The sequence below is a fragment of the Aethalodelphis obliquidens genome, unplaced genomic scaffold (genome assembly GCF_003676395.1).
Source record: "Aethalodelphis obliquidens isolate GAN/ISIS:26980383/991018 unplaced genomic scaffold, ASM367639v1 scaffold47, whole genome shotgun sequence".
Classification (NCBI taxonomy): Eukaryota; Metazoa; Chordata; class Mammalia; order Artiodactyla; family Delphinidae; genus Aethalodelphis; species Aethalodelphis obliquidens.
In genome coordinates, this window is record NW_020837991.1 from 3319154 (window position 1) to 3345083 (window position 25930).

At 62.6% G+C, this 25930-nt stretch overlaps 1 protein-coding gene across 8 annotated transcripts in view; it reads left to right on the forward strand.

The window, feature by feature from the left end:
- Positions 1–2900: 2900 nt before the first annotated feature.
- Positions 2901–25930, forward strand: part of HS6ST1 (heparan sulfate 6-O-sulfotransferase 1) — a 42813-nt gene continuing 19783 nt past the window's right edge. For 5 of the 8 annotated variants that reach the window (XR_003427856.1, XR_003427857.1, XR_003427855.1 and 2 more), the window contains exon 1: positions 2902–3730. Coding sequence is in view for 2 of the 8 variants with exons in the window: in XM_027082489.1 (XP_026938290.1) it covers positions 3204–3730 (527 nt within the window). In the remaining 6 variants the exon portion in view is untranslated. Of the gene's footprint in view, positions 3731–25930 lie in introns of all 8 variants that reach the window. The other 3 variants (XR_003427859.1, XR_003427860.1, XM_027082490.1) reach the window with 1 other exon arrangement.

Here is a 25930-nt window from a genome sequence, read left to right on the forward strand (position 1 = left end):
TAGGACCGTGGGGAACCTTGGCTACCAGGCTGATCAGGTAGGGAGAGGAAGGAAACAGCGCGTGAGGAGGACCCAACTGAGTGCCAGGCGCTTGGCAACGCTGTGACCTCACTTGAGATCCACACCGCCCTTTGATGTGTGTGTTTCTGCCGGTTGTCAGGAGGACAGTGGAGGCTCAGCAGGGAGTAGGTTGATGAGGCTGCCAGTCGGGGAAGGGGAGAGTCTGTATTCCATCCGGCTCCCAAAGGTCCACTGATTGACTGAAGCAACTTGAGTCCATCCGTGGCTCCTCTGACTTGACTTGGCGATAGACTCACCTATGGCCTTGGGGTCTCACAGTGTGTGTGCACCACTTAAATCAAAGGGGATAACTGAGTAAAATCCTACAGCCATCTAGAAAGATCTTCTTCCCCCTAAAGGAATTCTAGGAAGAAAAGACTTCTGAGCTAAATAGGAGGTTCCCTATGAGCCATTCTGGCAGGTACAAAGCTGGATTAAACAGCTTCCCTGGCAGAGCTGCTAATCCGAGGTCAGGAAGCTCTGGCTCCCATTACGGCTCCTGGGAGGGGCAGCCACCCACTGCAGACCCTGTACTAGACCCTCTATCCTCTCTGGGCCTTAGTTTCCCCATTGGGACAGTCAGATTTTCACAAGATGGGGCCGCAGGCCAAGCACAGATGATTTTGGTGGCCTTTCGGTAACACTGCAGGCTTCTCCTGGACATTCTGGGCCACATTCCCATCTGGCAGCAGAGAGCTGAGGAATGGTCCCAGCTGGCATCGCCAGGAGCTGAGGAATGGTCCCTCTGGACCCTCTCGCTGTGCCCTGCTCCAGCCTTGGCCCCTGGCCTGGGGGAACCGAGTGGAGTGCAGGGGTGAGTAAGGGCCAGATGGGCCAGGATCAGAATCCCAGCTCTGCTGACTTCACAAGAGTAAGAGGAGCTCTGCCAGGCCTGGGGGCCACCTGGGGTCTCCACGCTGGGCCCAGACACCCAGAGCTGAGGGGATGGGGTGCCTGCAGGGGAGGCTTCTGCTCAGGCTTTGTTCACCCTGCTCTCAGTTTTCTCTTCTGTAAGATGGGTATTATAGTCTCCTCCACAGATTTGCTGATGGGCTCAGATATGAGACATCTACAGTGATTGGTACCCGGTAGTTCTGGGAAAAGAGCAGCCTTCATTACAACTCACCACTTGACAGAGGACTGTCATCTGGGGAAGGATGCCCATTGGGTTGACCCTGGACAGCTCTGCCCTCCAGGTCTGAGCTGCTGCCTCCAGGGCCATAAAGGAAGCCTCCCCAAGCCTCAGCCCAAAACGGGGTCAAGTGACTGCAGACAGGCAGGTGGCTCCAGGCTCCCCACTGTGCCAGCCTCCACTCCTGGCAAGAATGAATCATTGCTGGATAAGTCTGAGCAAGGTACCCGCAGGCCTCCTGGGCCAGGTCCAGCTTTCAGGCAGCTAGAGGATGGGCGGGGGCTTTGGGGCCCTGGGTCCCCCTGGGGACTGGCCACCCTACCCCACCCCCAGCGGGCCTTAGGTCACCCTGCACAGTGCTCAGCGTGCTGCATCAGAGTGGATGTGTCTTCAGCCCTTCTGAAAATTGCGTGCTCCCCTCTTAGTTGGATTTTGGGGTGTCGGTGGTTGGTTTTCCAGTTCTCCGGGTTTGCTTACCAGAAAGGATTTCTGGCATGATTTTATATATTTTCAACAGTTTAGTTGAAGTATAATTCCGCACAAACCCTCCCCCCGCCCCCATGCTTTCAGGACCCACGACAGAACAGAAACCAGGGGAGCTCCTGACATGGGATGACATGGGCATTTGAACCCAGGCCTGGCAGCCGCCTGAATCCAAAAACTTGGACCCAACCCAGCGAGGCGGGACACTGAGATTCTCAGCAGGTCATTTCTCACCCTGGCCCACCCCGTTGCACGGAGGTGCCACAGCTTCTGAGCCCAGTCAGGGCCAGGCGGTGTGGGTTCCAGGGCTAGTGCAGGGAGTCTGCCTCAGGGCCCAAGCTGGCAGGCGGGGGGCAGGCTGGGCTAACGGGGAGGGAGGCCCGCAGGGCCCATGGGCACCACCGCGGATAGGAGAGGCCCAGGGCTGCTACACCCTCTGACCCATCTACCAAAGCCAGAAGTTAATGTTTTTGTGGACCATCAAAATTTTAAATATTGGTTCAACATTTTATAACTTTTTCATTAGGATCATAATAAACTTGGAGATAAAAGCGCCCATTGACTGAAATTCCTTTTAAATAACGAAGGACTGCATAAAGCCGGCCCCTGCGGCCACTTCTGCATCTCTCTACGAGGGGGGAGGGGGAGGAGGGGGGAAGGGGGGAGGAGTGGAGGGGGGAGAGGAGGGGGACGAGGGGGAGGGGGAGGAAGGTCCCACCACTGCCGTGGGTCCCAGGCTCCCCACCCCCAACCCTCCCTCGTTCCTTCCCGACCCGCGCCCCGCCCCACCGCCCCCAGATCCCACCAAGTCCATCCAGCCCGGGCCCCCTCGCGTTCGGATCTTCAGAGTGCCCAGCGTGCAAAGCCAAGGCTTTCCCTCCCGTGAAGCAGGGAAGGGAACCCAGGCCCCAAGGCACCCGCCGCCGCGAGCCCCTCCAGCACAGAAGGGCCGTCCGCGCCCCACTACACGTTTCTCCAGTCTCTGCCCACGCCTCTGAGGACAGAGGTCAGTTCCCAGTCCTCGCTGCCCGCCTCGGAGCGGCCTCCTCAAGGCCGGAGATCTGCGTCCGGGAGCCAGGTACCGGCCTGCAGCCCCCGGGGCTCTGGGGGCGGGGCCGCGGATCGACGCGGGCGGCGACGGCAAGAGGCGCGGCGGGGGCGGGCCGGGGGCGGGCCGGGGCGGGGCGTCGGCAGACTGCGGAGACGCGGCGGCGCGCGGGGCGGCGCAGAGCGTTCTCGGCGCGGCGCGGAGCGGAGCTGACCGGCGGGCGAGGGGCCGCAGGGGGAGCGGAGCGGGCCGGAGCCGATCCGGAGCTGAGCCGGGATCGGGCCGCGGAGCGGGGCCCGGGCGAGGAGCAGCCATGGCGCCGCGCAGGGCCGGGGCCCGCGCCGCTGCTGGCGGCCTGGGTGCCGAGTAGCCGGGCCGGAGCGCGGGCGGCGGCGGCGGCGGCGGCGGAGGCAGCTGCGCCCGTGCCCCCCGCTCTCCAGGCCCCGCGCCCCGCGCCCGGGCCGCCGGCGATGGTGACACATGCGGCGGCGGCGCGCCGGCGGCAGGACCATGGTTGAGCGCGCCAGCAAGTTCGTGCTGGTGGTGGCGGGCTCGGCGTGCTTTATGCTCATCCTCTACCAGTACGCGGGCCCGGGACTGAGCCTGGGCGCGCCCGGCGGCCGCGCGCCGCCCGACGACCTGGATCTCTTCCCCACGCCCGACCCGCACTACGAGAAGAAGTACTACTTCCCGGTGCGCGAGCTGGAGCGCTCGCTGCACTTCGACATGAAGGGCGACGACGTGATCGTCTTCCTGCACATCCAGAAAACGGGCGGCACCACCTTCGGCCGCCACCTCGTGCAGAACGTGCGCCTCGAGGTGCCCTGCGACTGCCGGCCCGGCCAGAAAAAGTGCACCTGTTACCGGCCCAACCGCCGCGAGACCTGGCTCTTCTCCCGCTTCTCCACGGGCTGGAGCTGCGGGCTGCACGCCGACTGGACCGAGCTCACCAACTGCGTGCCCGGCGTGCTGGACCGCCGCGACCCCGCCGCGCTGCGCACGCCCAGGTGAGCGCCCGCAGCCGGCCGCGCCGTCGGCCCGGGACGGCGGGGCGCCTGCTCGCGGCCGCTCCCCCGGGCCCGGCCCTCGCCGGGCGGACCTGCGCCCACCCTCGCTCCCTGCCCTCTTCTCCTGCCCTCTTGGGGACCCCACTCGCCGCGGCTCTTCTGGAGCCCCTCCTGATCTCAGGGCGTCCGAGCCCCCAGTTGGTCCGCCGCGGTCCGCCGCTCGAATCCCGCTCTCACCTCCTCCTCTGTGCCTCTTTACTTTTCCCCACCACCCGGCGGGCTGCGCGGAGCCTGGGCTTCCCGGGGTCACCGTCCCCTGCCCGCGGCCCGTCACCTGTCGTGACCCAGCTCTGGGTCCAGGCTAGCCTGTGTCGTCGGGCGGGAAGACGGGTTCCTGTGCGAGTGTAACCCACCTGGAGTGCTTGCTTTCCTGCGCCGCTCTCACGCCCAAATCGGAAGTGAGAGAAGTGAGGTGCCTCTCGCCCTGCACCTGCAGGGCCCCCGGCCCGCCGGCCTGCCTCGAGAGGGCTGGGGAGGAGCTGCCAGGGAAGGGGGCTGGCTCTGCCGTGCCCAAGTGTGCAGGTAGAACAAAGGCCCGAGTGTCCCCTGGGGCTGGGGGCAGGGAGAAGGCAGTGCTGCCTGCCCCTGCGAGTTGGGCCGGAACCAGGCGCAGGCTCGCTCTGAAAGAAGAGCAGACGGAGGCCTAGGGCAGGTTGGGGGGAGCTGAGCTGGCTGGGGGCCCCTATGCAGCCAGGTGCCTTCCCTGGGGGCCCCCATTACTGTGGAGGCTGGGAGCACAGGGCTGACCTGTGTTGGGGGACAGCTCTCCAGGGAAGCGCTTTGTAGCCAGAAACACTCTCTCTCTCCCCACGGTGCTGGGTTTCCAAGGGTTAAAGTTGGGAACCTTTTTCTCCTGTTCACGTGGGTGCCCTGCGGGGCCTTCTCCCTGAGATGCCTGGGCTGGGAAGGTCCAGAAAGGAGGTTTTCTTGCCAGCCTTTTGTTTATCTTACTCGTTTGCCTCAAGAGTGCGTTCACGGGCAAGATGGGCGTTGGGGAGCTGTGTGACCCGTGTAGCTGAGTTCATCAGCACTCCTGGGTCGAAGGTGCAAGGTCTCGGTGTGTTTGGGTGATGAAGCTTTGGTATCTGGCCAGCTCGGAGCTCTCCCTGCTCGGCCTTTCAGTCCTTCTACTGTTGTCTTTCCCAGGTGGTTAGGAAATTGGGGCCATGGAGCTGCGGGGGGGGGCGGGGGGAGTGTCTTCCCACTTTCCCTTGGCTGTCCCCCCACCAACAGCAGCTCCCAGCCTGAGACGTGATGTGCTGGGTGCCTTAAGGCTACATGGCCACCAGTCGGCCTGTCCAGGGGCCCTTGAAGCATTGCTTCCTGCCCAGCACTTGGCCTGATCTGCATAGATGCACTTTGCTGGCCTTGTACCATCCCCTCACCCCTCACTCCCCGGGGTCCTGCCACTCTCTGCTAGACTGGGCTGGGCCTGGGGGCTTGCAGCCACTTGCCCATCTATCCTCTGCCCACCAGGGCTGCAAGCCCCCGGAACTGGGCACTAAGCAACCCACATAAGCCCAGGTGGGCACCTCTCTGCCTGCAGGAGTCGGGGTGTGGAGGGCGAAACGGTCCTGTCTGCCAAAGGCAATTAGGTAGCGAGAGCCCGGAGGGGAGAGGGTGCAGACCTCGCTCTAGGCGCTGCCGAGGGGCCTGAGTCAGGCTTGCCAGCAGACGTGGCCTTGACCCTCGTGTGCCACCAGGACACTCGTCCTACAGCCCCACCTCCTGAGGCTGATTTTCTCTTTGGGTCACCAGGGTGAAGGGCCCCTGGCATCCCTTCTCCAGAGTCTGTCCACCAGAGCAGAAGGCCCGCTGCCCCTACAGACAGGCACGGAGGAAACGGGGAAGCAGCCAGGGCCTCCGGGTGCTGCGCGAGGGCGGGTGCGTGTGGCAGGGGTGGAAGACTCCGTGTGTGGTCCGCGTGGTCCGCATGCGTGGTCAGCCGTGGCTCCGTCCTGCTGCGGTGGGGAAGTTGCTGAGCTCAGCAGCTGCCGGCTGTGGAGGAGGGGTTTCCAGGGTTCTCGGGAGGCCCGCCCTCTGCCGTCCGCTCGAGGAGTGGGCTGTGCCACCAGGCAGGTGACAGAGCCTTGCCGGCCTTCCATGTCACTCTCCCTGCCTCTCCCTTCAGTTCTGGTCCAGGCGCCAGGTTGATGGCGTTTTTAATGAGCTTCCTGGAGGGGCCAGGGTAGTCTTGGCTTTGTGTGTTTACAAGCCTGTGTGCTCCCCTAGTCGGGCTGGGCCAGAGCGCTGGGCGTTCAGGAGGCAGCTCCCCCATCTGCCCAGGGACCCGGCACCCAGAGGGACGGTGGCAGTGCCCAGCCCCCATGGGATGCCTGCTGTCGGGTGGTGCCTGGTTTCAGGAGACTCGGGTGTCGCCCTTGCCCTCCTTCCCGCCCTCCCCATGGTCCTGTGGTGTCGGAGCGGCCGCCTGGCTGGTGAACTGAGGAGTGACATGGTACTTTGGGGGCTGGGCCTGGGCGAGAGCCCTTTTTTCCTCCTCTCCGGTCCCCAGGGCCAGCCACCTTGGGGGGTCGGGGTAGGGGGCGAATGTCTTCCCGCTGTGAGGTATGCTTCTAGAATCTCTCCACCGAGCCTCTCCCAGCTCTTGGTGCTGGCGTCCACAGGGCTTTGGGGCCTGCAGTGCGGGGAAGTGAGGGTTTTCACGGCTCCCGTGCTTCCCCGCCCAGCCACGTCAGCCGGGGTAGTTCTGAGATGGGCACGCATCGAGGAGACAAATGGAGATGGACAGGTTTCCAACCTTTTGCTGGAATATGGTTTGGAACTTGCAGCATCTGTGAGTGCTTCCTGGTGTGGAACAGAGGAGCAGGTGTGTGAGCAAAGCACTGGCAGGTCCCTGTTTCGTCCTGTGTCCAGCAAGGGAGCTGCCACACCTGCTGGCATCTGCTAGGAATGCTTGTAAGGCCCCCAGGGAGGCCTGGCCTCAGGCAGGTGGCCGACCGTTGCCAAGGACCACTTTGGTTAGAGTGTGCCAGTGCCCCACGCTGCCATTCACCTCGTAGGGTCGGGATGGTGCTCCTAAGGTCCAAAACGTCCCTCCTTCCTCTTCCCGTCGGCCTGAAAGAGATGGAAGAGGAGACACGGTTAGGGTCTTGCCTCGGTTGCCCTGGAAACGTCCCTAAAATCGTGTAGGCTTCATCTGAAGCCGCAGAGGGCATTTGGGACCCGAGTATGGCTCCCGGGCCACCTTCATGGGGTCGTCTCTGCAGGTGGGCTCCCAGCATCCTTGATCTTAGCCGGCAGAGGCTGTGCTTCCTTGTAGGAGGAAGGAGTCTTAGTGTCAGTCCTGCAGCCTCACTCTGGTCGCACACCCTCCTTCCACCATCCCGAGTCCCGTCTGGTTTCAGAAATCTGCTGGTGCAGCCAGCTGCTCCTGTCCCTTCAGCCCCAGTTTTGCTGCCCCTTCCTTCAGGAAGCCTTCCCAGATAGCTCCCTTTTGCCTTAGGTGCCCTTGGCCACTCTCCATCTGCCATCCTGGCATGTCCATGGCATGTTGGCACTGGCCGGAGCCCGAACAGGTGCTGCCTACATGTGGCACCAACAAGAACGTTCACCTCTTGGTCCTGCAGCCTCTCCGGGAGCTGCAGTCAGCGTGCCCTTCCCCCATGTGTCCTGTGGTGAGTCAGGTTCAGGGACACAGTCTTGAGTGCAGTGCTGGTCCCAGAGAACCTCAGGGGCTTCTCAGTGGGCCCAGCCAGTGGGCCCAGGTTAGCTTGGAGCATCCCTGTGGCACCGGACAACTTGGCTTCACAGTCACATCCTTACGTGCAACTAAGGGACAAAACCTGCATTTGCCTGCAGTGGGGCAGATGTTACCCAGAGCTCATGACAGGGACCAGTGAACAGGGCCCGGCCACCTGAAGGAATCACCCGGAGAGGTCTTGGGTTGAGACGGAAGGAATCTAAGGTCAAGAAACTCAGAGTTAGATTTTCTTTAAGCATGAACAAACAACCAAAAAACCTCTTCTTTTTAAGCAAACGCGTGAGAAGACAAACTTTCAAATGACTTACCGGCGACCAGTTTAAATGATGCCCTGGTTTGTGAAATCATCAGACTGTACAGCGCACGTTCTCCTCAAAGCACCACAGAACTTACAAGACCAGGGCTTCCTGTCCTCCTGGGCGCTTCCCTTGTAAAACCCGGGGCACTGCAGAGTGGGCTGGACACGGTGCAGGGGCTTGTGTGCCCCCGGGTCAGAGAGCCTTCCCGGTGGGTGCAGCTCCCAGCCCTGGGGCCCGGGGGCTGGTGAAGCCCCTGGTCTTCGTGGAATCAGTCAGGGTCTCTTTCTCAGTGGCAGGACTGAGAGGTTTGGCTGCTGCCCTGGGAGAGTGGCAGGCCATCAGCGGGGACCTGGCTTTGTCATCCTTAAGGGACCCTGAGTCTTTTCGTGTCATATTCTTTCCGTTTTTGTTATGAAGTAATGACTGTAGTAGATAATCGGCAGTGAAGTATAAAAAAGGAAAGTTACTGTATTCTCTGTTCGTACCTTTTCTTTTTATTATAATTGGAGCTATAACGTAAATTGTCTACAGATGTTATTCTGTGGCATTAAAAACAATAATTTAGTGGCTACAGGTGACTCACCTCTGGGTGCACCATAGTTGGTTCTCCTCTGGTGTTGAATGTGCAGATTTCCCATTCCTGGTTCCTGTAAGTAACGGTACAGTGGACATCCTTGTACATAAAGTATTTTTGCATACCCCTGTCTTCCTTTGGAAATTCCTAGGTGTGGAATTTCTGAGTGGGATGGTCTGAATGTTTAAATGCTCTCAATGTAAATATTAAATTAATTTACACCTTATTTTGTAACCAAGTATGGCATTTGAGTACTCACCTCGTTGGTATTCAATATTGTTCTGGGTTTAAAGAGTTTACTTTCTTCAGTGAGCAAACTGTCTGTATCTGGTTTTTATTGAAAAGTCCCGCCTGACAAGTGCACCCTGGAGGGTGGCCCGTCACTTTGGAGGGGGTGGACAGGGCTGTACCCAGCCACCCTGAATGCCGGCCCGTCTGGTCACAGATGTGTGCATTTCACCCCTGCCCAGAGCGGAGGTGCAGTTCTCTGCCATCTGGGGCCAAAGGGGAGGGGTGAGTGGCCGTGGGGGCCTGAGTTGGGAGAGCCAGGGTCACAAAGGGAAGGGTGCAGACGGGAGGTTGGCTCTTGTCCCCTGAGCGCTCCGCGGGTACTTGGAATGGGCTATCTCATTTCCCCCTCCCTACTTCCACAAAGCACATGTGACAGTTGTCCCCATTTTCCCCGCAAGGAGGTCAAGGTCCAGAAAAGTTAGGAAGCTGATATCCCGACGTCTGTCTGTCCTATGGCCTGTGTGCCCTCCCCCTTGGTGCCCCCAGCTGGGAAGACCAACCTCGGTGAGAACCGCCACCAGCCACCCGCCATCGCGTCTGTCCCGCCTGGGGCAGAAGGGCTCCTGAGACCTTGGGCGAACACAGGCGGTTTCACGTGCAGATCTGGGTAGCCGGTCATCTGACAGTCTTCGCCCCTGCGGTCGCAAGACGGGACTCAGGCCACACCCTCCTGGCTCTGGCAGGGCAGCACAGGAGGGGCTGCGGGGGGCGTCGGCGCTGCGGACAGCCGAGAGCAAGAGCAGGCGAGGCTCAGGGGCTGCCGGCACAGCGGGGCCGGCGCCTCCTGCCGCCTCTCCTGGGTGACCGGGTCCTTCTCAGGTGGTCCTGGTCCTGCAGCTGCCAGCCCCACCCCCAGCCCTGCCGGAAGGGCTGTGGAATTCAGGCCAGGACGTGATTCAGCTGGTCTGCGGGGAGGACGGGAAGGGAAGGGGGCACGTCTGACAGGGGGTCTCCCTGGTGGGCACTTACAGCCGTGTGGATGCGTCTCGTGGCCGACCCGCTCTCGTCTTCTTGGGCCCGTCCTTTGGCCTCGGTGGCCGGCACTCGCAGGTAGGCAGGCGCATTTGCAGGGTCTCCATCTCTCAACGCTCTTACTCCTGCCTTTTCCAGAACTCAGCGGCTGTTTCTCTTCCTGTTACATTTTTGCTGTCAGTTTGGTTTGGGGTTGTTTTTTTGGGGGGGTGGGAAGGATGTTATGCAGAAAAAAGGTCCTAAGCACAAAAACAGGCAGGCACGCGAGTGGTGACGGCAGGAGGTGTGACCTGTGGCATCAGAGGGATTTGGAAGAGGCACCTCCGCGTGGGGTTTTGCAGGATCCGTAGGAGTAGAGACGGGAAGCAGCGCTCTGGAACCACGGTGACTTGCGTCGTCTGAGACCCGCGGCCAGTCACAGGGACAAATGGTAACAAGAGGGCAGTGGGGATAGGGGGGCAGTGTGCGTGGACAAGGGCCCTCCCAGAGGCCAGGATGTCCAGTCTGTCCCCGAAGGCAGGCCTGTCACTTTCTGGCTGTGGGACTTGTGGCCTTATCTCTCTGTTCCTCCCCTTCCTGGTAAAATGTCCCCTTCCTGGTGTGGTGTTGTCCCAAGTCCCCAGCTTCCAGGCCCTGTTATTTTGGAAAAGCATTGCGTGGCCACATCCACACACCGGAGAGCTAACAAGCTGCTCCCAGGCTGCCTGACCCGGGTGGGCACTGTTGGAGGGCATCAGGGTCAGCGGGGCGGGCGGCCGTGGAGGAGGCGTCCAGCCACTGGAGACCGCACACATCCTACCCCAGCCTTGGTTTAGACCTGGGCTCTCTCTTCCTTGACGGGGGAGCAGAAACCAGCCAGGGCAGCCCTGCTACCCCACTGCCAGCGAGGCCCCCGGCCAGGCCCCCAGCCGGCTCTGTGGGTGCTGGCAGCTTTGCCGAGGACGCGCAGCCCCGCGGCTGGCCGGCGGCCTTTCCCTGCAGCGCTGTCTGCGTCCGTGTCTCTCGAGGCTCCTCCAGGACAGCTGGACTGTTTGGAGGCCCTGCCCCGCCCTAGCTGTTGGTCTGTTCACTCGCTCAGCCGAGCACCCAGGCTCTGGGGCCTTGGTTTACCAGGGGCTGCCCGCAGGGACTGACATACCCCGAGTTCTGCAGGGCCTCCACAGGAGCTCCTGGGCCCTCTCTGGGTGCCCGGGCTCAGGCTCCGGGGCAGGGCGGAGGCGCGTGGGGACTTGGCCTCTTGGGTTCCTTCCGAGAAGCCCAGGCAGCAGCTCTGGGCCCCAGCAGGCCCGACTGGGAACCAGAGGAGGAGAGAGGAGCCCCGGCAGCCTCTCTCACCTCGTGTCTGGAACCAGTGGGTCTCGTGGGCACAGAGAAACAGCCCTCTGAGCCTCAGTTTCCCCATCTCTAAAATGGGCGTATGGAGCTTGTCATTTGGTTCTGTGGAGGAGCCCAGTGTCCTGTTACCCATGACCTCCTGTGACTTCCTGGGCCCTCCGTCCCCAGTTTGTGTCCGTGTCCTGTTGGAGCCGTGGCCACTCGTCGTAACCCCGTAGAATTCTGCAGTCCAGGGGTGAGCGCCGGCCTCACTACCCAGGGGTGGGGCCCAGGTCCTCACCTGTATGGGGGCAGCTGTCAGCAGCTTCCCTCAGCGCAGAGTGGGGGGGGGGGGGTGGCCTGGAGCACTGTGAGAGAGTCTGGCCTCCCAGCCGCCCATGAGCCTCTGTTACGTGGGTAAAAGGCCCCGGGGTCGGGGTAGGGGGTGGGGCATCAGAGCAAATCAGTAATCATCTGGAACGGTAGGAACTAGAGAAATGAAAACTCTGGAGTTAATTGTTTACAAAGCTGTAGAGTTGAAGGAAGTCAGTGGTGCGGGGGACCCCCCCACCTTGGTCACAGGCAGGAGCTGGGACCCCAGCCTCTCTGCAGGCCTGATGCACCAGGGTGGACACCTGAGCTCCTGAGCCAGTCCCGTCTGGGTTCCCTGTTCCCTGATGCACCCCACCTGTATACGCGTGATACTCTGAGCCACATTTTCTTGACCTGCCTTGTAGAGCCGTGGGAGGACTCGGGGGACGTGCCGGACCCCGGCAGGTGGTCAGCTGGGTAAGGTTCTCTCCACCCTCGATGACAAGGGAGGACAGAGGTCATCTCTGGGCCGGCCAGCAGTGAGGGAGCAGAAGCGGTGGGCGGCCAGGCCCTGCTGTCTCTGTACCAGGGGTGGTGGCAGAGCAGGGGCGGGGGCCCAGATGTGGAGCCGCCGGGTTGAATCCCGCTTCTGCCACCTGCGAGCTCTGTGACTCGTGGGCCTCGGTTTTCCCATTTGTGAAGTGGGCGTGGGGACAGCGCCTGTCTCATAGGTGGGAGCTTGCAGTTATGCCTTGTTGCTGGGCACTCTTTTTTTTTTTTTACAAGAGGCTACAGTGCCTCCCCTCTCTCCGGGGACAGGGCAGAGCCCTTCAGAGCCAGCCGGGAGCTCGGCTTCTGTCCCCACTCTGAGTTGGTCAGCTCAGGGGTCAGCAGGGCACTTCCCTGGCAGCAGCTGAAGTCTAGGCACTTAGCTGGGAGGCCAGGGACGTCCACAAGCGTCACTGGCCTTCCAACATGATGGCCTGGGGTGTGCTGTGTTGCGGCCATGGGGGTCTTCTGCTCACCCAGGCTGTGGCACTGGGGACCCCCGTTCCTTCCCGCCTGTGCCCACTTGACAGAAGGGCTCGTTCGCTCCCTGGATCTGCAGAAGGCCCCTGCCTTCCTGTAATCAGGGCCTGTGGGGACAGTGCAGGTTGGTCCTGCTGTGCGGGCAGCTTGTCCACCTCCCCCTCTGAGGACCTGGAGACCCAACCAAGAAGAAGTCAGTGGTGAAGAAGGGAAGGGCAGCAAGGCCAGGTGGGTCCCACGGCCTCACTCCTCTCCCCTCCCTGGGCCCCCGTCTGCCCCGGCCCTGGGCTGCGGTCACCCACCCACGGGCATCGACGGGAGGGGAGCGGCAGGCAGGCTCGTGTGCTCACGTGGTGCGCGCCGTGAACTGAGCCCCCGGCACCTCGCCCCTCACCCTCCCCACCACCGTGTTCCTTGCGTCCTCTTTTATACTTTCACTCACTGCCAACACGTGTATCCCTTGAACAGCACCCAGCACCGTTGGGTGTTACACACTGTACTTGACCTTCTACTCCTCGCTTCCTTCGCTAGGCCTTGCTGTTGAGATTTATCTGTGTTGGTCCGTGACACACATGTTTAATTCATTGACTGCTGGGTTTGTCTAGACACATCTTTCTTCCTGGGCTTTGTTCTGAGAGCAGACGGGGAGGCATGTTTCACAGACCAGGTGATAGTGACCGGGCTTGCCCATCCTCAGCTCTGCCAGAGCTCTCCAGACAGGCTCCACTGGCACAGACACACACAGACAGACACACACACACACACACCCGCCCCAGCCATGCCTGAGGTCCTCACCATTTGGCCTGTCAGGTGCTGCCGTTTCTGCCGAGCCGGCAGCCGTGAGCTGGTCCGCTGTGGTCTTAGCACATGTTTCTTTTCCCCCGACTGGGTGAGACGGGCATCCTGTCGTGTGGTTACTGGCTGCCGAAGTTTCCTCCAGCTGCTTACTTACCTGCTCACGTCTTTGGGCAGTTTATCCCCGAGAGGTGGCTTGTCCTCTCCGTGTATCCTGCTATGAAGTTCTTGCGCGGTGTGCTTGGCAGGCAACTCCTCTTGACTGCCCTTCCCCTGCCTGTGGGTCTGGACGTTTGGTTTACTGGCGCCTGTACTGGGACGGGCTGGGTGGGCCAGGCATGCCCTTGCCCTTCAGCCAAGTGCACGTGCAGGGGGGAACGGGAGCGTGCCTGCTGACCTCTGAACCCCTCTGGACGCCCTTGTGCTGGGGGATCAGCCAGAGGCCTGGAAGGTTGGATGAGTGGACAGGTGGCCAGCTGCCCGGCCATCCTCCCTGCAGCAGGAGCGCCCCCAGGGCCTTCCTCAGAAGCCCTGAGCAGTGCGCAGGGCAGCAACTGCACGAGCCCAGAAAGCCAGACAAGTAGGCAAGCCCCCTGCTGCATCGCACTCCCGTCAGCCCTGGTTTGTTGAGTTGGAAGAAAGGATCCTGTAGCGAAAACCGGAGCCTGCAGCCCACTGCCGTAAAGTCGTGGACCCTCCCTTCCCCTCCTGATGGAAATCTGGGCAGGGCTTTCCCAGAGTGAGGCCTGCCTGTGTGTGTCACGCCCCAGCCGGGTGCCTGGTCCCCCACCTGCAGCAGTCACCCCCCAGGGCTTACCCCTGCACGGCCCTCCTCTGGAACCCAGCTTCCTGCATCCTCCTGGAAAGGCACGTGGGGGCAGGGCACCCTTGGAACGCAGCAACCCCCCCCCCCCCCCGCCAGGCCCCACTTGGCCCCATATTTGCAGCGTTTGCCCCTAGACCACCTCCCCGACCCGGCCTGGGAGGGGTGACCCGTGAATCACCGGCCGTCTGAGAGTTAGCTCCTGCCAGGCTTCCCAGGGCCCCAGGGACAAACACAGCACATGTTTGTGGCCCTTGAGCAGCGGGTGAGCGTCGCCCCTCTGCCTTACGAGCTTTCAAGGCTCACGTGTAAATATTTACTTCCCTGGAGTGCTGGTGTCCTTGGAAAACGAGGACCTGCAAACACAGAGGTTCTGTGTTTGCATCAGTGCGACAGGAAGCGGGGTCGGGTGTCGTCCCAGAGCAGCGAGGGTTTTCTGTGAGTCCCGGGTCACGTTCCCTGTTAGGGAAACTGACCACGGCCGGGGAGGGAGGGGCTGGGGAAGGCTCCGATCTCCGTGCGCCCCGCTTACAGGGTGCTGTGCACCGTGCTGGGGGCGGGGTGAGCAGGTGTCCTTGCCCGGAGGACACAGTGTGGGAACAATGAGTGGCCGTGACCGACAGCCACACCGGGTGCCAGGCCTTCCTCACTCCCACCTCACTGTCAGGGCCCCGCTGGGCAGAGGAGGAAACCGAGGCTCCGAGAGCCTAAGTGACTTGTCGCCACGGTCACACGTGGCAGAGCTGGGATTCATACTTGGCCTGTGATCCCAGGGTTTCCTGTTAAGGCCTCCCCATGACAGGGAGCGTGCAGGGTCCCCCAGGAGGGGAGAGCCAGGTGTCACCCAGGCGTAGGGTTCAAGCGCGCCACGCTGCCTGCCTGCGCGGGAGGGGGTCGTGGCTGCCTGGAGGGTGGGCTTTCCCAGCAGCCCGAGGTGGTACAGGGTCCCGGGGGAGGCCCCGAGTGACCACCAACCCCCTCCTCCTTGGGGCCCTGCTGCGTGACTGGCCGCCCGCCGGAAACAGCCGAGCCAGTAGGTCTGACGTGTCACTCCCCTGGGGGGAGGGGATCGAGGCAGGTGGAACTAGGGCAGGCGGAGCAGTTGGTCTCCCAGGGGTTTGGAGGTTTCTGATGTCACCTGTGAGGAGGGGCCCTGCTGGGCAGGCGCGGAGCTGGGAGGCAGATGGGCCGTGGCGTGAGAGCACACGTCCCGCCTGCCCGGGGCACCACAGCCTCACCTGCCCAGCCTCACGGCCTTGCCACGGTGCTCTTCCCCTAGCCACTGCACCTGTGTCCCGCAGGAGAGGCCGCAGCTCGGGCACATGCCAGCACCCTCTGTTCCCTCAGCGAGCGGGTCGGCAGGCGAGCAGGTCCAGGCACCGTGTTTTGCTCAGGCAGGTCCAGACGGGAGGCTGCTTGGTGGCCCTCGGCGCGGACCCTGCAGAAGCTGAGGGCCTCCCGAGCCCTGCTTTCAAACCAGCATCCCGCAGTCAGAAAGCCCAGGCCTGGGAGGAGAGCTCTGTTCCTTTGCTTCCTGGAAGCTTGGCTGGCAGAGCGCCCAGCGGGAAACATCGTTTTTACCAAATCGGAGGCAGTCACGTTTCAGCCAAGTGGGTCAAAGGCAGGCAGCGGGATTGGTGGCGGCCTCCCCCGGGCAGGAGCAGGCCCCTGTCCTCAAGCATCGGCTCGAAAGGGGGCCCGGCAGGCGTCAGGCGGGACTCGCCACGGGGCACGGAATGCCCGCCGGGCCCGCAGAGGCCCAGGACACGCGCGCGGACGAGGCCCCTCGCCCCCTTGGCCCCCCCGAGCCACAGAACACTCGAGCAGCCGAGGCTGACAGCCGGCGCCTTGGGCCCCTCACCCCGCAGTAGCCGTCCTCAGGGCCACCGCTTCCCATGAGACCCTCTCTGGGCGCAGGGGAGTTCCCCACGGGCCGAGGGACCCCCCAGGCAGCGGGGCGGGGGCCATGCTCGCCCGGCAAGGCTGAGGGAGCCCCAGCCTGAGCCCTGCTGTCTTTGGTCACCTGTCCCTCTGCTGATCAGGCCAGCGGAGGCCTGAGGTGGTGCCGGCCACGGAGGGGCCGGCCCAGAGCTGCTGGGGGCGCTGACTGGCCCCAGTGTGGGCCGGAGACGGGCTGGCGGGCGGGGGTGGCGGCCTCCTGCAGAGCCGTGCGGCGCATCACGTGAGCTGTTGCTGCCAGAGGAAGTGCCCTTCGGAGGGTCGGTGTGTCAGCGCGGAGCTGGGGGCGGTGGCCTGCGCCGTGTGTGGCGCTTGGTCGCTGGCCTCCCCCAGGTTCAAGGCCGTGGCAGAGTGTGTCCTCGGGGCTCAGCTGGCCCCGGCCTCCCCAGCCAGAACCACTCAGAGGTCCCCGCTGGCCCTGGCCACAGAGCTGGCACACGAGCCTGAGCCTGGGGGGCCCGCAGCTCTGCCTGCTGAGCTGGCACAGAAAACCCCAGCCTTGCCCGCCCGGGGCTCTGTGCGTGGACCCCTCTGAGTCTTTTTAAATCCCTTTAGTGGGTTTTGATGGAGCCCTCAATCCTGGCCCCCAGCCCTCCCTTCCAGGGCCGCCCAGCCGTGTCTGCAACGGGCGCCCAGCTGTATCTGACGGGCATCCAGGTGTGGGAAGGCCTGGGGGTCGCGGCATCCGGCGTCTCCCTTGGGTTGTACTTGCAGCCCCCGTCGAGTTCCCGGGGCAGTGTAAGGGCCTTGGCCCCTCGGGTGGCGACTCTGCCATCTGTCGGCCAGGACTCACTCTGGTTTTCTCCAAGCGACATCAGGTCGGGGTCCCTTCACACACACCCTGCTCTGCCCCAGTCTCGGTGTACCCTGGACCCCCAGTCACTCTGCCGGCCTCTGGGTACTTGGCCCTGGCTTGCGGGGACCAGGGGGCACAGGTACTGTCCCAGGTGTGCCGAGAGGTGGCTCCACTCCTCTCCTGTTACCGGTGGGGAAGCAGAGGTACGGAGAGGTCAGGCGACTTGCCAGAGGTCCCGTGGCTCAGGCAGCAGACCCGAGTGTCCTGGAGCCCCGTCTGTACCACGCACACCCCTGGCTACAGCTGCTTGGCAGTTATCATTCTGGAGCCAGTCCTTGGGGGGGGCGGTGCTCTGGTGGGGCGCCAGTCCTGCCCAGGGAGCAGCGACTTACTGAGGGAGGGCCATCCCAGGAATGCAGCTAGCATCCTGGCAGAGTCAGAGGGCGCCCAGAGGCAGCCCGGTCGGTCCCACGTGCAGCAAAAAGGAAGCTCAGGGTTGTGGAAAATTTAGTGCCAGAGCTGAAAACTATTTTTTAAATATTTGCCTTCCGTTCTTTCTTCCTACAACAGAAGCACATACTGTAGCTCGGGAGCTGGCCCGGGAGTCACGGGGCCCAGACGGGGCGTCCTCCTCTTGCGCCTCTCTGGGGAGGCCTCGCTCGGAAGCAGCAGCGCCAGCTTAGAGTGCGGGCCCGGCTGGAAGCCTCCGTGCTGCGGCCCCACTGTGCGCAGCGAGGGGCCGTGCGGTCTGGCAGCCCTCCGGGTTCCCGGGTGCTGGGTGAGCGTTCCTGAGAGACAGGATTGCCTCCGTGGGTCAGGCGGGAGTGTTTTCCGATCGACTGGGGCTCGACTTTATCCAGGGAGAGGATGGTGGGCACGTGGAGGGGCTGGCACTCTGCCCCCTGCCCCACCCCACCGTCAGGCCCAGCTGGGACCTCTGAGTGGTTCTGGCTGGGGAGGCCGGGGCCAGCTGAGCCCCGAGGACACACTCAGCCATGGTTTCCACTGGTGTCGGAGGATGCCATGGGGGCCAGGCTCTGGCGGGCAGGGCCACGGCCTTGAACCTGCACACGTGTCCCCGAGGTGGGAACGAGCACCTCCACCTCGGTCCTGTGCACAGACGGTGCCCACGACTGGCAGCTCCTGGTGCGACGCCCGCTGAGTCTCCAGCCGGCTCCCAGCCCCTCCTGCCCCAACGCCTGCCGTGCACACCACCAGGGTAAAGCTGACAGGCCGCCGCCATGGGGAGCGTGCCTTGGCCCCAGCTCTAGTTTGGAGGCCTTTTCTGAGCTGTCTGCTCCATGTCAGGCCAGCCACAGGCCATCCTCCACCGCCCAGAGTGGCGGCCTCGGGCTGGGGCTGGACTTCCTCAGGGACACGGGGTCCCCTCCCCAGGGAGAAGGCGGGGTGAGGGGCCGGGGGCCTCTCCCGGGGCTGACCCCAGGCCGCACGAGGCACCCACACTGCCACACAGCCACCCCACCTGTTCCCAGGCACACGCCCGCGCACTCTCCCGGCAGCAGCTTGCGCTGTAGGGCAGTGGTGACCCAGAAACGTCCTGGAACAAAAATCCTTTCTTCCTTACAAGTGGTTGGCACTTTGAGACATTTCCCCCCCTGTGAAATTCCTTCCCGCTAGCCCCCTTTAAGAGCTGAGTGGTTTTTCCACCCTGTGGCTGGGCCACCGCTTCATCCCTGCCACCTCCGAACAGGCCAGGACATCAAGGAGACATATGTTCACGGGAAATTTGCTGCTGTTGCAGAAGTGCGGGCAGTGGGCAGCCTGGAGCTGAGCGCTCAGCCCCCTGCCCGCAGAGAGCGGGGAGGGCCGGGCCCTGGGCTTTGCAGAAGGCTGTCATGGGCTGGAAGACCAGACTCCCTGGACAGCTGGACCTTGGCTCCCCGGCTTCTTCCTCCTGGCCTCCCAGGAGGGGGGACCCTGGCTGATGACAGTGACAGCAGTCCTGGTTTCTCGGACAAGCGTGACAGCACGGGACACGAGGTAGGGGCAGGCCTTGGAATTAGCCGCGGGAACTCTGGGTCAAAATCTTCCTTGAGGGGGTCCCTGGAGAAGTCCCCCGATTTTGTGGAAGGTGTAAAAGGAGGGGGTCCTGGAGTCCGTTTGCCAGGCAGAGCCGGGCAGAGCTCACCTGGCTGGGGTCTGACATCCTGTGCTGCCCCGGCCTGGGCCCCGAAAGGGAAACCTGGGTGTCGGGTATGGATAGGAAGAGGCCAGCAGGACCCCTGGCCGAGCCCCCCACCCCAGCCTCTACCTGGCAGATGGGCAGTGTTTGCAGGGCCGGGGGCGGGTGAGAGGCCGTGAGCTTCTGTCCACCGTAGCCCCCCCCGCCCTGTTGGACTCCGTCCCACCGACAACCGGGGTCGCTCAAGACAGGCTTGGGCCACCGTGACTCTTTGCTGAGAGGACCTGGCACAGAGTAGGTCGTGACCTTCAGAGACAGCCTAGCTCAGGCCCCCTGTGTTGTGGCCGGGCAAGTGTGACCAGTCTATACCTCGGTTTCCCCGTCTGTAAAATGGGCCCGTGCTGCTCTCTCCGATTCCCCTGGGGGTGGGAAGCGCGGCCTGCTGGGGTGCCTGGCGCCCAGAGAGGGCCCCGGAGGAGAGGGCACTGCCCGGTGTCCCTTCTGTCCACCCTCGTGTCCCAGGTTTGAGATCGGAATCCTAAAAAAGACCACCAGTGGTTTCCCTGTTGCCTGGGCTCACGGTCTTTGTCGCCTTGACGTCGTGTGTTTGTTGAGAGCGCTGGGGGGGCCGGCGGGGCAGAGGCCTGGGTGCTGTGAGCCTCTGGAGCCCCACCTCACGGGCGGTTGGGGCTAGGGTCCCCAGCATCGGCGTGGAGTGTAGGGGGTGGCTGTGTGCCCCTGTCCCCACCAGGCGAGGCAGGTGCTTGCTGCGCCCCTGCTCTGTCTGGCCAAAGAACAGAAGCAGGGTTCTCAGCCGGGTCACGCCGAGGCTGGTGCCCTGGTCTCGTCTTTGGTCCTGTCACCGCCCCGCCCCCACCCCCCGAGAGAGCTGAGGGAGGGGTGGGGGCCGGTTTAGACTGGGCAGGCTCCGTTTGTCACCCCATCCCTGCGGGTCCCCTGGAGCAGCTATACCCAGAAGAGGGCCTCCTTCTTTCCTGAGAAGCCTGCTGTGGTTTTGCCCAAGACTTGCTCTGCCCAGGGCTGGCTGCAGACACGCCACTGTAGGAGAGACTTTTTTGTGTGTGTGCTAACGTGTACGTAACATAAAATTTACCGTTTTAACCATTCTTAAGCGTACAGCTCAGTAGCATCAGGTGCGTTCACATTGCTGTGCCACCGTCACCACCATCCGTCTCCAGAACTTCTCCGTCTCCCACAGCTGAAACTCTACCCATTGAACGCCTTCCCACCCAGCGCATTACAGCCACCCTTTGACTCTCTGCTTCTATGAAGTTGGCTCCTCTAGGGACCTCGTATAAGGGGACTCATGCAGAATTTGTCCTTCTGTGACTGGCTTGTTTCCCTGAGCGTTATGTCCTCAAGGTTCATCCGTGCTGCAGCATGTGATCTCTCATGCCTTTCCTGTTTCAGGCTGAACAGCACGCCATTGTACGCATACACCTCATTTTGCTTTTCCATTTATCCTTCAGTGGACACTCGGGTTACTTCCACCTCTTGTTCCTTTGAATAACATTGCTGTGAATGGGCATGCAAATAGCTGTTCCCGTCCCTGCTTTCCATTCTTTCGATATCTGTCTAGAAGTGGAATTGCTGAATCACGTGGTAATTATACGTTCTAATTTCTTCAGGACACCGCCATCCTACTTCACGTTCCCATCAAGAATGCACATAAGGGTTCCGGTTTCTCCGCGTCCGTACCAGCACGTCGTCTTTTCTGGTTGGTGACTTGTCACGGCCTAGGGCAGGGCGGTCCGGAATGTTGTGCAGAAGCGCTGGGGCGGGAGTTGCTTGGGGTCTCGGGAGGAGTCTGGCAAGGCCAAGTTCAGACTCCGTGGGCCCAGCAGATGGGGCAGGCTGGGGTGTGGGACAGCGCTATGTGGAGTTTGGGGCAGGGGTCCAGCAGAGGGTCTGGATGGGTGCAGAGAGGAGAGGGCAGTTCCCCCCTCCCCGCACTGGCTCCAGAGCTGAGCTGAAGAGCTGCAGCTGCATGGTGTGCTTGGCCCTGCGGTGGTCTCAGCATGGACCCACGACCGGGGCCAGGCCCACAGCCTGGGAATCCCAGCACGGTCAGTTCAGCTTCTGCCTCGTTCAGTGTGGCCCTTTCGTGGTCCGAGGCCAGCTGGGAGACCGACTGGGTCTCGTCGTGGCCACAGACTCCTGCCCTACGTGGCACGCAAATCCCTTCGCACTTCCCAGGTTGGTTTTTCATTCCTCAGCCCCCCGTGGGCAGCCAGGAGGCAGCCACGTCTGTGCTGCCTGAGGCCGCCGCGCACGCGTGGGCTCTATGTGCCAGGCCGCCCCCGGGGCCCCACGCTGGCCAGGCTGGGGGGTGCTGGGAGCATGTGCCGAGCTCTCGTGGCCTCGGGCACCCGGAGTTTATGAAGGATCCCTGCACGGGGTCGTCTGGAGGCTCCCGGGTCTCAGGCTGTTGTAGACTTACCGCTCCTCTCCCGGGCGCAGGGCTCTGGGCGACAGGCAGGATATTTACGGCCCAGCTGGCGCCACTTGCAGGCTTGTCGCCTTCACGTTCCTGTTTCCTGATTCCCACCAAGATTGGTGTCACGTCAGGGACAGTGCAGGGGCCTTTGCCTCTGAAGCCATCACTCAGCAGCCAGGGCCCTGGACGCGCAGTGGGAAGCCTTCTCATCCGGCAGGAAGGGCCGCGGCAGCGCCCTGGAGGGCTGGAGGCCACGGCCCTTCAGCTCACTCTCCAGACACAGTTCGGGCCATGTTTTTCCTCTTCCTTGTGAGAAGTTTTAGATGCGTGTGTCCCGACTTCTGAGGCCTCCTGGGGCCTGGCAGTGAGGCCCCCTCCTCGTGTACCCTCACGCCTCAGCCCAGAGTCCCGGGCAGGATCGGCCCTGGGGTACAGAAGGGGTGGGGCTTGGTCCTGCCCTCCAGGACGCACTCAAACCCCATCTTGCAGCGCCTTCCTCTTCTGGGTCCTGGGGGTACCATCCACACCCAGGCCCGCCCTGGTTCTCCATGCGGGCCGCACACACCCCGAGGGGTGGCCTCAGCCAGCAGGGAGTCCATCTCCAGGACTCTTGGGGCCCATGGTTTGCGACTGCAGCTGCTCCTTCAACCTGGAGGGCCCCTTCCTGTCTAGGGGTCGCGGAGCCGCAGTTTCTGGGAAGTCCGGAAGCTGCTCTCCTGACCCCCCCACTCTGTGCCAGAAAGTTGCCCGGTGGGTGGGCGATGGCGGCCGAGGTTACCACCACGGACTGCTTTTGCTGGACGTCTCAGGGGGTGAGCGTCACGCTCCCTGGTCAGTTTCGTTCCCAGCCTCAGAGCCCGAGTTGCTCTCTGAGTCCTCACTCAGGCCCTGTGCCGGCCCTGGGCACCTGGGCAGACGGGCCAGGCTAGTGGGAGACAGGCCAGGAGAGGAGAATAGCCCCATGTTGTGTGCCATGCCATGGTTGAGAGGTGGGCCAGGGTGGAGAGGGTCCAAGGGGAAAAAGGAGAGGAGGAGGTCCCCCGGAGCAGGACTGGGGAGCAGCGCTCCTCGGCAAGGGGGCGGGCGCGCAGTTGGGCACGGGAGTGCCTGGTCCGCCTGGGGGCCCCTGCCCACGCCGAGGGCTTGGCTGTTGGGACAGGAGAGCACAGCCTGGAGGGTTGCTGAGCAGGGGAGCAGCTCCACCGGCGTCCCTGAGACAGAAGCTTTCAGGTCCTGCCCAGCTGAGGGGCCTGTAGCCACACACAGGACCCCAGACGTGGGCCTGGGTACCCCCAGGGTGGCCTCCAGGACCCCTTTGCAGCAGGAGCGGGTCAGAGCAGGAGTGGGAGGGAGGGGCAGGCGCTGTCACAGTGGGTGAAGCACGTGGGGCCAGACAGGAGGGAGGCCAGCCTGGACTCAGACCCCTAAGGGAGCCCCCTCCCCCGGGGACCTGGCATGCAGCGGGCAGCCATGGGCCACACCTGGTCGTGGCAGGCATGCGGTCCTCCCCTGACCTGTCAGCCCTTGCTCCCAAGGTGGTGCTGAGGGGCTAAGTGGGCTCCAATGGCGCGGGGACCTCGGTCCCGAAAAGGGCCTGTGTCTCAGATAACTCGAAGGGCCTCCAGAGTCCCTCGGACGTGCTAGGAGGACCTGGGCTGGGGCGGGCCCAGGTTCAGCTGTGCCAGGGGCAGGGGTCCGCAGCAGTGGGGCGGCTCTCCATAGACCCGCCCTGAGCTCCCAGCGGGCCAGGCCCACCAGGAACCCCACAGACAGGCCCTGGCCATGGGTTTTGCCCTCCCTGAACCTTGGGGAGACAGATGTGTCCAGGTGGGAACGTTGGCATGACCCTGTGTGTCTGGGGGCCTGCCCTCCAGTGGGGGGATAACCCTGTGCTGCAGCCCCTTGGACTTACCTAGAGATGCCCTGAGGGGGGTGACGCCCCACAGTCAGGGTCCCGAGGTACAAAGCCTGGGCTACTGCCCCTCCCTCCCCCAGGTTCCTGCACACTGGCCACGCCCCACCTCTGAGCCGGGAGGGGGGCCCCGCAGGTTCTGCCTGCTGCCGCAGTGGGAGGCGCAGCAGCCTGTCGGGGCTGGGGCCTGTCTGCTGCCCCAGGAGAGGAGCCTAGTGACCAGGCAGAGGCCCAGCCGCAGCTCCTTGCATGGCCTTTCTCGGGATCTCCTGCGTCTCGGGCATCCTCCCATGTGAATCAGGCCGTCTTTTCAAGATGGAGCCTGCCAGCTGACTGTACCCTGCCGGGCCCCCCCACTCCGCCCCCGTGCTCCCAGTGAGTCACACCTCGTGCCCTGGCCTGCAGCCCGCAGAGCGCCCCGAGCGTAGGGCCCTACTCACTTCCCCATCGCCGCTCCCCTGCTTCAGGGCACCGCTGTCCCCACCTGAGCGCCGGGACACCCCTTGCAGGACAGCCCGGGCTTCTGCTCAGCGCCTACAGCCAGGAGAGCTCTGGCCTCATGTGCTGGCGCTGCCCGTTCACGTTGGCATCATGCCCGGGCTTCCCAGTTAGACTGTCAGCGTTCCCCCAGGGATAGGGTGCTCGCCTGGACGCTGGCATCCCTCCCCGTCGTCTCCCATCAGCCAGGCCTGGAGAGCCGGCTTCTCCTGTCAAGCAGGTCCCTGAGCTCCTGGGCACCGAGCACACTTTCCCCTTGAGCACAAGGCTCGAGCCCTGAGTGTTTCTGTGTCCAGGCTGGTATAGGCCTGGGCCCGCTGCTTCCTCGTCTGCATGTGGCGTGGGTGTCCCTACCTCGAATGCCAGGCCTGAGTGTGTAGTGCACGATGGGCCGGGATCCCGTCCAAGCCACTGTCCTGCCAGGCTTGGGCTCCGGGAAAGGATGGGTGTGGGTGGCTGGGCGTGGCCCCTCTCAGGTCACACCCCTTTCACCCAAGTTGGTCCCCGTGACAGTGGGAGGACCTGGTGCTTCCTCAGCCCCGGCCACTGGCCTCCTGCACCAGCTCTTGCTGTCCAGGCCTTTCTGCTCACCGCTGCCCAGCTCAGCCTCCCCCAGCTGGCTCCCTCCACCCCCAGACAGGCCCGGGCTCCTCTGCCGGGCATGCAGAGGCCTTCTCCTGGGCCAGACCCTCTCCCTGTGGCCACCCTGGGGTCAAGGAGGTCGATGAAGCGTGAGCAGGCTCTGTCTGGGCCCAGGGCCTTTTGCGCTCGGGGCAGAGCTGTTAGAACTCATCCTTGCAGGGGCTGTTCCCCTCCGGGTCTGTCCAGGGGCCTGCTCTGTTCCCTGAGCACACCCGCATCTCCCACAGACGGAGAAGGGGCCAGCTGATTAAGGAAGCAGGAAGCAGGCTTGGAGAGGCGTGGCCCCCATCCTGCCACCATGTGAGCACTGCCAATCCACTTGCTCCAGACAGGGCACCGGCCTCTGGAGACCCCAGGTCATGCAGCCAGGGCCTCTCCCTCGGGGGACCAGAAGCTAGCCCACTGAGCTCACTCAGAAGCGGGCACTCTGGCTGATGCACCTGCTGAGCTCACCTGGGGCCGGGGGCCCTCCCTGCCCAAGGCCCAGGCCCCAGGAGGCTCCGCACAGGGAGGATGCAGGCCAGTAAGGCTACCGCTGCTCCGGTTGCATGGCTGCCCCAAACCCCCAGAACCCTCAGCCCTCCAAGAGCCACCCAGACCCTTAACGCCAGGCACTCCGGGACCCGGCAGAGAGCACAGGGCATGCGAAGCAGCCCCCTCCCGCGTCCAGGCTCTGAGGGTGAAGCCCCAGCCCGGTGCCTGCACACAGGTGCTCAGCAGAGACGAGGTGGGCAGACAGGGTCCTTGCTGTCATTTTATCGCAGGAGTGGAGAGTCACGGCCCAGGGAGTGGGCATCTTTGCCCCGTTCCTTGTCTTAGAGGAAATGCATCTGACTCCTCCCCGCGAGGACCATGTTGCTTCTGGGTTCTTTTGGATACTTTATCAGGTTAAGGGAATCCTCTTGCAGTCATGAATAATATTTAATTTTAGCAAGCACTCCTTACACATCTGTGGACGTCTGTAATCCGTGGCTGCGATGAATCAGATACGTGGATTTTCTCGTATTAAACCATCCTTGCGTACCTGGGATCACCTGACTTGGTCATGGTGTCTTATCTTTTATAGGCTCTACTGGATTTGATTTGATAAGATTTCTGTTTGCAGTTTTTTACGTCTATATTGAGAATGAAAAGAGCTGTAATTTTCCTTTCTTCTCGTGTGTGTGATTTCGTTGGCCTCATAGAATGAGCTGGGGGTGAGCACGTGCATTTCTTTGCTGTTATCTAGGAGAGTTTGATAATCTGTTCTTTTAAAATTGGGTAGACATTTTTTTTGTAGGAATTATCCCCCCCACTTTTTATTTTGAAAAAATGTCAAACCTGCAAAGCAGTTGAAATAGTAGTAAAACTTTAGCGCTTTCACTTAGACACACTGCTTGTTAACATCTGTCATCTTGGCATACGTGCCGGTAGGTATGTGCTGTCTCTTGTTCTAACATGTAGGAAGATTTTGAACGACTGCTTTGTTTTTTTGTTTTGTTTTGTTTTTAAGCCTATGGGGCTACTTGTGGTTTTTATATTTGACTGACGGCTTCCGTCTCCCTCCCTCCCTCTCTCCCTCCCTCCCTCTCTCCCTCCCTCCCTCCCTCCCTCCCTCCC